A 10,691-nucleotide genomic window follows, 5' to 3' on the forward strand; every position below is an offset into this window, starting at 1 on the left:
CAGTCCCAGTTGCAGTCCTTGCAGCGTCAGACTAAGATGGATCATTAGGCTTTGCTGCTACCCTACTCCAAATCCAGTAAGGGCTATTCCCTCAGTAGATCGGGCCCGAAGCGTGAGGCTGGGGTGCCAAATAGAAGGAGGCTGATTGTCCACTCGGTAGTGCTGAGGCTTTGAGGCTCAGGTAGGTGAACGTGGGTTGAGCCAGGGTCCACCAGGGTTGCCCAGCCCCAGGGAGCTGAGTGGTAGTGCCCACGTTGAGTTGGCCGAACTGTTACGGAAGGCCCACTAACGACTGGCTGAAAAATGGAGGTGGGAATCCCCATTCCTGGCAACATCTGGGGTTTGCTGGTCCCGATGCCCTCCACTCGTAGATTGGGGTCTGGTCCGCTCTACTCATTCCTGTCTGCTGGCTCGACAGCATCTCTCTGACCAATGCCTCCTGGGACAGCCCAGCTCCCGCAGCCTTGCTCCATAGAATGGGATCAGGCTGAGTGGCGTGCTCAGGTGCCAGCTCTTTGGGCCAGGCACCCAGTTGGTGCTCCGCTTCCACAGCCATGGTTCCCTCCATGGCCGTCTTGTCTTCCTCCATCTTCCCTGAGTCTTTGTGCCGCCCAGTTTTGGGTTGACGTTCAGGGCTCAGGGCCCAGGACAGCACCCCAGAGTTCAGGGAGCTGGTAGAAGATTTAATGGAAGATTCAAGTTAATATCACGGTTCAAAGTAACACCCCCAATGAAAGAAGACACTGAGACTAGGCATTCCTCAAAGTTCCATTTTATAAGAGATGTCATATTGGCAGGAAAAACCCGAATCTGAAAGCTTCCAGGTTTTCCCTACTAAAAAAAAAGTCCAAGTCCCTCCCCCAGCACCCACATGTCCAACACATGGTTCAATCAATGCACCGTCTCAACTGGAGATGCTTCCCAGTCACACCCCTCCAGGTGCAGGGCAGAGTGGCCTTGACTCTCGCAGAAAGGAATGTTATTTTGGCTATATATTTCCCCATCTCCATATAATCCCCCCTCCCAGTTTCCCACAGCACTAAATGTGGCAGGCCTGAAGATCCAATGCCCAAGATGGTTTCCAGGCCTGACAGCTGTTTGCATTGGATGTCATTTGCTGGAAACATCATGGGGAGGAAATAATTGTTGTTGTATCCAGCTGGTGGATTACCCAGAAGGATGTGAAGGATTGTGGTGAGAAAAAAACATTTCTGCTCTGGGAGATCCCCTTCTTCTGGGACTGATGGAGGAATTTGGGATTATGAGTGCGCACAAATGCATGGGTCTCTCCCAAATGAATCCCTTTGTGAGTCTGAGATCTTCCAAAGAAGCTCCCATAGGGAGCACAGTCACTTCTTAAAAGGCCCCTCACGACGGATTGGAAACTGCAGGATGGTTGGGAGAAGGCGGAAGTGGATATGGCTCCTATAGATTTGGAGTTAACAGACTCGATGCATTATGAACTGGACTTTCTTAAGACTGGGGAATGGATCTACCATATCTAACTGGAAAACAATGTGGAAAATGGATCAACCAAGAGGTTTTATGATTTGGAGGAATAAAAAACAACTGTTGTCTTATTGTTCTCAACTTAAATTTTAAAAAAAGTTTTATTAATAAGAATCAAACAAAGATATTTCAGCCCGGACAAATCAGAGACAATGATTCTGGTGATTTATGGTAAATAAGCCATTTTAAACTTTATACAAATTAAACTGAATTATTAATTATTAATGATTGTTAACAAAGTGCTTTGTTATTTAACTTTGTTGTTGGTTCACCTGTTAATTACAATGCCTTTATAGATTGTAGATAGATGAATGTCAAATTGGCTATAAATAGAAGCAGAAGTTTATAAATTTTGAGCCTGCTTCACAAGGGGAGACAACTAATATTGCTCCAATATGTATACGAATATTCTAGTGGGGGGGATAATAAAAGTAAATCTGTTTTTACCTATTTTAATGTACATTTTTTCTTTTTATATGGACTTTCTATCCTTGTTTTGCTTTTTTAAAAATTCTGTTTTTGGAATTTGTACTGTATATTAATATTTTGAATAAAATAACCTTTTTTTAAAAAAAGTCCACAAGCATGTTTATGGCGCAACTGTGGACCTATTTTCTAAACTGCCTCTGAATTCATAGAATCATAGCAACATGGGGTTAGTTGTATCCTCGTGACCAGAACTGGACATACTATTCTAGGTCTGCTGTCACCAGCACAGTGTAAAGCAACTCTATCACTTCTTGTCTTGACACTATGCCTCTGTTGATGCAGCCTAGGACTGCATTGGCTTTTTTTGGCAGTGGCAGCACTATACAGCACAATACTGGCACAAGTGGTACTTATCATAGTGCCCGGGATACTTGGCCTGCCCATTTGAAGATATCCCAAAGGCAGCCACCATTTTCACTGCACCCACAATTCCTTAACACAGTTTACAAAGTGTTACGGTAGCAAAACAGAATACTTTGTCCTAGTAACAATGACCCAGAAGCAGCCACCATTTTGACACAGAAGCAGACATGACAAAATGGCAGCTGCTTCCACAAGTCCACCACATGACCCAGGCATGAATCCCAAGCACATTCAAAATAATGACTGCTTCAACGATACAGTCAAGAAGCCCACAAATGCGTGTTTTGCCTTCCTTCACCAATATGAGGTTCAGAGATCTTCAAAAGATATGGAGAAGGAGGAGGCTGTGATGCCTGGTGAGTTGGGAGTCAGGCCTAACAATTCCAGGGACCCAGTGGGAATACAAAAATGCTGTGGAGACCCAAAAGGTGAAGTCGTGGAGGCTAGGCCTACAAGAGATTCCCACAACCCTGCGGTAGTCACTGTTCCAGTAGTGGAATTCAAATTTTTTAACAACCGGTTTTGTGGGCGTGGCTTATTTTGTGGCATGGCTTGGTGGTCATGTGACTGGGTGGGCCATGGCTATGTGCATAGGGACTAATCAGAAGGCTAAAAAAAGTCATATCTGACTGGTCCTTGCACTTTTGACCGGTCCTCACACTTATGACCATCCTCACATTTATGCCCGTTGAAGCATATTTACCAACTGTGTCACTCATTTCACAACTGCTTCTCTTCACTACAATTACAAGATAGGGCGCAAAACGTAAAATGTGAGGACAGTCGTAAGTGCTAGGACTGGTCAAAAGTGTGAAAGGGTATGTAAACTCATGTTTGAATGTTAATCTTTCTAGCTAGCCAATAAGCCTTGCTGAATGTCACTCATCTTCGTTCCTTGTCATTAAAAGCTTCTGTTTTGTTATTCAATTATTTCTTCAAAGTGCTGATCATTGTATCCTGGCTGGAAGAACTCCAACACAGGAGTATTTCCTCCCAACAGCGGTGTAAAAAGCTTAAAACAACCCTTTCCCTTTAAGAAAGTAAAAAAACAAAAAACTCTCCAAGAAGCTCTGGAACTGGAAGTGACAGTAAAATTGTAATAAGCGTTAACGGAGAGGCAGTTTCTGTAAGCAGGAGAATAAAGAATATTATGTTGTAATTCCTTACAGGATTAACCCTGTAAAGTGGAAAAAAACAAAAGGAGATTTCTTCTAACAACCGGTTGTCTGAAGTGCTTAACTACTTAAAAACCGGTTCTACCAAACCGGTGAGAACCGGTAGAATTCCACAACTGCACTGTTCTGCTTAACGACTTGAACATTCATTTAACAATTTCATCAGGGCGAGAAGGGGATGGGGGTAGGTAGTTAAGCAAAGTAATCTCACTTAACAACGATTGCAACATACAGCCATAATTGGCAGGCCCCATTACAGTTGTATCTAGAGGACTATTTCTATGGTGGCTAGTGTATTCTGGGGCCCAAAATCTGGAGAACAATAAGGTAGAAGACGGAAACTCCCGCTGTGGGAATTCCATAATCAATATACAAAAACCACCACCCAAAAGCCTTTTTCAGGAATTCCAGTACTTCTGCAAAAATGAAATTGCTGCTGATAACAAGAAACTGGTAGTTAGCTCTTTTCCATTTTCCTTTTTTCTCCACTTACAAGTCTAATTCTGATATATGTTTTTACCTACATTCCAAATGAGACACGAGAAATAAAATTCAAGCCTTCTCTAAACTCATCAACTTTTCCCTCAATTCGATTTCCATGTAGGCAATAAAGAACAATTTATGCCAGAAACAACATCCACAGATTTGTCTCCTCTGTGAGTCTTCTGGTATATCACCTGGTTCAAATTCTGACAGAAATGTTTGCCACAAATAAGACATTCAAAGGGTTTCTCTCCTATGTGAGTCATGTGGTGTTTCAGCAAGTTGGAATTCTGACTGAAATATACCCATAATCAGGTTACTCAAAGGGTTACTCTCCTGTGTAAGTCCTCTGGTGTTTTACCAGGTCAGAATTTTCACTGAAACTTTTCCCACATTCTACATTTGCAAAGGGTTTATCTCTTGTGTGACTTCTACTATGTCTTACCAAGTTGGAATTGTAACTGAAATGTTTTCCACAAACAGAACATTCAAAGGGTTTCTCTCCTGTGTGAGTCCTCTGGTGTTTAGCGAGGTTAGAATTCTCAGAGAAACTTTTCCCACAAACAGGACATTCAAAGGGTTTCTCTCCTGTGTGAGTCCTCTGGTGTTTAGTCAGTTTAGAATTCTCACTGAAACTTTTCCCACAAATAGGACATTGAAAGGGTTTCTCTCCTGTGTGAGTCCTCTGGTGTATCACCAGGTCATAATTCCGACTGAAACTTTTACCACAATCAGAACATTCAAAGGGTTTCGCTCCTGTGTGAGTCCTTTGGTGGTTCACCAGGTTAGAATTCTGACTGAAACTTTTCCTACAAACAGGACATTCAAATGGTTTTTCTCCTGTGTGAGTCCTCAGGTGTTTCACGAGGTCAGAATTTTTTCTGGAACTTTTCCCACAAAGAGGACATTCAAAGGGTTTTTCTCCTGTATGAGTCTGTTGATGACTCACTAGATAGGAATTCTGACTGAAACTTTTCCCACAAATAGGACATTCAAAGGGTTTCTCTCTTGTGTGAGTTCTCTGGTGTTTCACCAGGAGAGAATTGCTGCTGAAACTTTTCCCACAATCAGGACATTCAAAGGGTTTCTCTCCTGTGTGAGTCCTTTGGTGTTTAACCAGGTTAGAATTCTCACTGAAACTTTTCCCACAAACAGGACATTCAAAGGGTTTTTCTCCTGTATGAGTTCTCTGGTGTTTCGCCAGGTCAGAATTCTCATTGAAACTTTTCCCACAAACAGGACATTCAAAGGGTTTCTCTCCTGTGTGAATCCTCTGGTGTTTAGCCAGGTTAGAATTCTCACTGAAACTTTTCCCACAAACAGGACATTCAAAGGGTTTCCCTCCTGTGTGAGTCCTCTGGTGTTTAGCCAGGTTAGTATTCTGACTGAAACTTTTCCCACAAACAGGACATTCAAAGGGTTTCTCTCCTGTGTGAGTCCTCTGGTGTTTCACAAGGTCAGAATTTTGTCTGAAACTTTTCCCACAAAGAGGACATTCAAAGGGTTTTTCTCCTGTATGAGTCTGTTGATGATTCACTAGATAGGAATTCTGACTGAAACATTTCCCGCAAACAGGACATTCAAAGGGTTTCTCTCCTGTGTGAGTCCTCTGGTGTTTCACTAGGACAGAATTGCTACTGAAACTTTTCTCACAAAGAGGACATTCAAAGGGTTTCTCTCCTGTGTGAGTCCTCTGGTGTTTAGCCAGGTTAGAATTCTCACTGAAACTTTTCCCACAAACAGGACATTCAAAAGGTTTCTCTCCTGTGTGAGTCCTCTGATGGTTCACCAGATTAGAATTCTGACTGAAACTTTTCCCACAAACAGGACATTCAAAGGGTTTCTCTCCTGTGTGAGTCCTCTGGTGTTTCACCAGGTCAGAATTCTTATGGAAACTTTTCCCACAATCAGGACATTCAAAGGGTTTCTCTCTGTGTGAGTCCTCTGGTGTTCCACCAGGTGGGAATTCTGATTGAATCATTTCCCACAAACAAGACATTCAAAGGGTTTCTCTCCTGTGTGAGTCCTCAGGTGTCTCACAAGGTGGGAGTATCCAATGAAACTTCACACAATCTGGACAGTCATACGGCTATTCCCTGCTGTGAGTCCTCAGATGTATCAGCACGCTGCCAGCTTTGCTACCACATTGGAAGCACTTGTAGGGCATCTCTCCTGTGTAGGTCCTTCCATGAACCAAAACTGACCTGCTCTGACTGGAGCTTTAACCACATTCAGATAATTTGTATCTGTTCTTCTTCAGAGTGGATTTTCCCCTCCATAATCACTTGTGAATAGAACTTTTCTCACAATAGGCACATCTATGGAGCTTTTCCAGCACTGATATTCACACAAATCTGATATTCTTGAGAAGGTCAAAAATATGCGTGATCCCTTGTTTAGTGGTGCTTTGATATATGTCCTTTTCTTCCTCCCAGGGCAACACTTGTATTACTGTCTGCCCTGTGTTCCTATTTATTTGACCTTTTCCTCTCCACTGACTTCCAGATATTTCCCTTTCTGAATGGAAATATAATTTCCCTTGACCTTTTTGTATATTGTGTCCTTGAGTTCCACATACTCTACTTTTTCCAGCTCAAAATCTCTTCCTGATTTTCTTTCCTTTTCTTCACCTATAGGAGAAGGAGAAGTATTGTGTGGTTTTCTGATGGAAATGGAGAATATTTTTATTTCTGCCTCAATCTGCTTTGCTTTTCAATATTGCTTGTTATTCTCAGTTGTCAAGTGTGGTCTTCTGGCATCATCTTTTATCTGTAAGATTCAAATGAAAATGTAGCTTTTATTGTTTGTAAAAGGGTTGCTGAAGATTTGAAAAAAGTGTACATTAAAATGAAAAAGCAAACATGCCACAATGCTAAAATAATCTCTTACAAATCTTCTGAGGTAATTTATAGAGGTGGGGCTTTATTGATGAAATGATGCCTAAAGCCTCAGCTAGATTTGAAGCACCAGTTTTGCTCATGGAAATCCATGAGCTCCAAATAAGGGCAGAAAATACTGCCCAGAATCCCTCTGATGACATCCCCATTCAAGTAGTTCTCCCTCACTGAGCATAATTGGGACTGGCATCATTGTCACTAAGAAGCCCAATCATGAAGCCTGATGTCACATGACAGTGCCAACTTACATTTCTTCCTCTGCAGTTGTTAAAACAAATCCCCGTGGATTGTTAAAGGCAATTTCTTATGACTGAACTTGCAACTTCCTGATGGCATCTCCACTGATTTTGCTTGACAGAATCTAGGTCACAAATGGAGATTCTGAGTGTGGGATGTTTCAACCATCTTAATTGTGCAGCGGTTGGCAGAACCCAAATTAGTGTAAGTCTTTTTCCTGCATGTTCATAACCACAGAAACTGCTGGTGTGTGGCCACTGAACAAGTGCTACAATGACCACAAATTTGTGAACAAGCTGTACATATCCTTTTACAGTGCCACTATAACTTTGAAGGCTCAGGAAACAACTAAAAGATTCTAACAACAAAGAATGCAATGACGAAACAGTTAAAGCAAACCTCTTCAACATTTTCTTTGGCTCAGTTTTTGTTAACTCCGATAACACACATCCGACATTCCACAAACGTACCAGCAATGATTATGATGACTTAACTCATATAGATTTCAGAGAAGATAACGTTGGAAAAGCTCTTCATAACTTAAAACCATCGCTATCTATTGGACCCGATGGACTATGTGCATACTTCTTAAAAATACTTTCCATTAATATAGCAGAACCCCTAAGCATTATCTTTGATAAAGCCTTCACTACCGGTTCCCTTCCCAAACTTTGATCACTAGCCACAGTCATCCCTATCTTCAAAAAAGGAGACCCCAGCTTAGTCGGAAGTTACAGACCGATCTCTTTGTGCTGCGTCACCTGCAAAGTCATGGAATCAATCATCAACCAATCCATTACCTCACACTTAGAAACTAACAACCTACTCTCCAATAAACAATTTGGTTTCCGGAAAAAATTTTAATGTAACTTACAACTTCTCCACTGTAAAAACATATGGACTACAAATCTTGATCAAGGCAAAACAATAGATGCAATCTACATAGACTTCTGCAAAGCTTTTGACTCAGTAGTACACGATAAACTTCTCCTAAAACTAAAATCCTATGGCATCTCAGGACCCCTTCACAAATGGATATCTGCTTTTCTGTCTAACAGACAACAAGTGGTCAAAATTGGCAATGCTCTATCAAATCCTGTTCCTGTCAAGAGTGGCATCCCTCAAGGCAGCGTCCTTGGACCAACACTCTTCATACTATACATTAATGATCATTGTGACCATATCTCAAGTAATTGTGTTCTCTTTGCTGACGATGTCAAACTATTTAACACCACAGATTCAAAAAGACCTTGATCATCTAACTGCTTGGTCTAAAACTTGGCAACTCCAAATCTCAACCAGCAAATGCTCAGTCTTACATATAGGAAAAAAGAACCCAAACACATACTAGATGGACATTACCTTACAGATGACCCCATTCCCGTTAAAGACCTTGGAGTTTTCATGTCAAATGATCTAAGTGCCAAAGCCCACTGCAACTACATAGCAAAAAAAGCTCTAAGAGTTGTAAACCTAATTTTCCGTAGCTTCTTTTCCAAAAACACCACACTACTAACCAGAGCATATAAAACATTTGCTAGACCAATTCTAGAATACAGCTCGCCTGTTTGGAACCCTCACCACATCTCTGATATCAATACAATTGAACGTGTCCAGAAATATTTTACAAGAAGAGTTCTCCATTCCTCTGAAAACAACAAAATACCTTACCCCACCAGACTTGAAATCCTAGGCTTAGAAAACTCGGAACTCCGTCGCCTTCGACAAGACCTAAGTTTAACTCACAGAATCATCTATTGTAATGTCCTTCCTGTTAAAGACTACTTTAGCTTTAATTGCAATAATACTAGAGCAGCTAATAGATTTAAACTTAATGTCAACTGCTTTAATCTAGATTGCAGAAAATATGACTTCTGTAACAGAATCATCAGTGCTTGGAATGCCTCTGTGGTCTCTTCCCATAATCCTAAAAGCTTTAACCAAAAACTCTCTACTATTGACCTCACTCCATTCCTAAGAGGACCATAAGGGGCGTGCATAAGTGCACAAACGTGCCTACCATTCCTGTCCTATTGTTTTTCTTTTCTTCTTCCTATATATATATATGCTTATACCTCCTTATATTTACTCATATATGTGTTTATATATTATATAATCTTTTTGTACGATATCTACATATATTGTTATGACAAAATTAAATAAATAAAATAAATAAATAAAACAACTGAACATCTCAAAAAGTCCTTGATAGCTTTTTTTTTTTAAACAAAGTGCTAGGTTAATCACAGTTGAACCTTGTTAATACATGGATGGCTAGTGTTATATATCTAATTTTGGAGGGAAAATTTAAGCGGGAAAAAGCTTGATGATTCTTGGCCAGCACCCTGGCCAAGAAACTATGTAAGGAGAGCTTCTCCTACTGTACATTCGCTGGATTTTCACTGTGAAATAAAGAGCTGTTGTTCACATAGACCTGGCTCCTGGATCCTCACTCGCCCAACATAACAGTTAGACATGTAAATAATTAAAAAAAAATCTCAGAAGAGAGCAGATGCAGATCAGTCTGATAGTGTTGCCAAGAAAACAACAGCTCCATAACAGAATAACAGAGTTGGAAGGGACCTTGGAGGTCTCTAGTCCAATCCCTGCTCAGGCAGGAGACTATATCATTCCTGATTAATTGCTGTCCTATCTCTTCTTTAAATCCTTCAGTGATGTATAACCGACAACTTTTGGAAGCAAGCTGTTCCCAAGGAATTAATCTTAACTTGAAGGAGACTTTAAAATCTTCCCACCAGCAGAAAACTGGGGCCACCAGTGTTAAAGCGTCAAGCACCAGAGGATTCAAAATTTGGGAAGGAACATGTAGCAACAGCTGATATGCTTCAGCCTAGTTGCTTTTCTGCTTCCATATCATGGAGGAAATCAGACAGCACTACTTGCTCCCAGCCTCTCTTTGAACCTGACCTCAACTCACCCTCCAGATGTGTTTTGACCCTGGGAAGAGCAGAAAAACCACTGGGCACACCACCTTCCTCCCATGAGTGATCCAGAAGAAGTTCCTCTCCTGGCATCCTTTCTACCAATGCTGTACTCAATGGTTTTAACTCCTTTAAACTCAACCATGTATGCCTATTAAGGGCTTTCTAGTCACTGATATGTGACAGCCATCTCCCGATATGAGGCAAAACAACCCGCTTATTCTGTCTCTATCTACTGTGTTTGTAAGAGGTTTTCACTGATGAAATGCTATCAAGTCATTTTTGACTCCTAGCAACTTACTTTTGCAACTGAGCCATGTGAAATGTGACACTAAATAGCTTGTGAAGGTTAGCTGTGTGCTGAGCCCTAAATGTTTATGAAGCACTTACAGAATTACATAGGAAGAGTTGGAAGAGACCAACTGTCTAAGAAGGAGATCCTATACCCTTCCAGACAAATGGCTGTCCAATTTCCTCTTTAAACCCCCCATTGATGGAGCACCCACAACTTCTAGAGGCAAAGAATTTCCACTGATTATTATTGAAAGGAAATTTCTCCTTTAATCTAGGTTGGATTTCTTTTTCATAAGTCTCCC

The 10,691-nt window shown here is 41.2% G+C and overlaps 1 protein-coding gene across 1 annotated transcript; it reads right to left on the reverse strand.

Annotated features, from left to right (window-relative positions):
- Positions 1 to 405: 405 nt before the first annotated feature.
- Positions 406 to 6,710, reverse strand: LOC131193117 (zinc finger protein 271-like). Its single transcript, XM_058172976.1, has one exon. The coding sequence runs from the start codon at positions 6,016 to 6,018 to the stop codon at positions 4,348 to 4,350; it is 1,671 nt and encodes a 556-aa protein (XP_058028959.1). The 5' UTR covers positions 6,019 to 6,710; the 3' UTR covers positions 406 to 4,347.
- Between the last annotated feature and the right edge of the window lie 3,981 nt (positions 6,711 to 10,691).

Source organism: Ahaetulla prasina, chromosome 2 (genome assembly GCF_028640845.1).
Source record: "Ahaetulla prasina isolate Xishuangbanna chromosome 2, ASM2864084v1, whole genome shotgun sequence".
NCBI classification, from domain to species: Eukaryota; Metazoa; Chordata; class Lepidosauria; order Squamata; family Colubridae; genus Ahaetulla; species Ahaetulla prasina.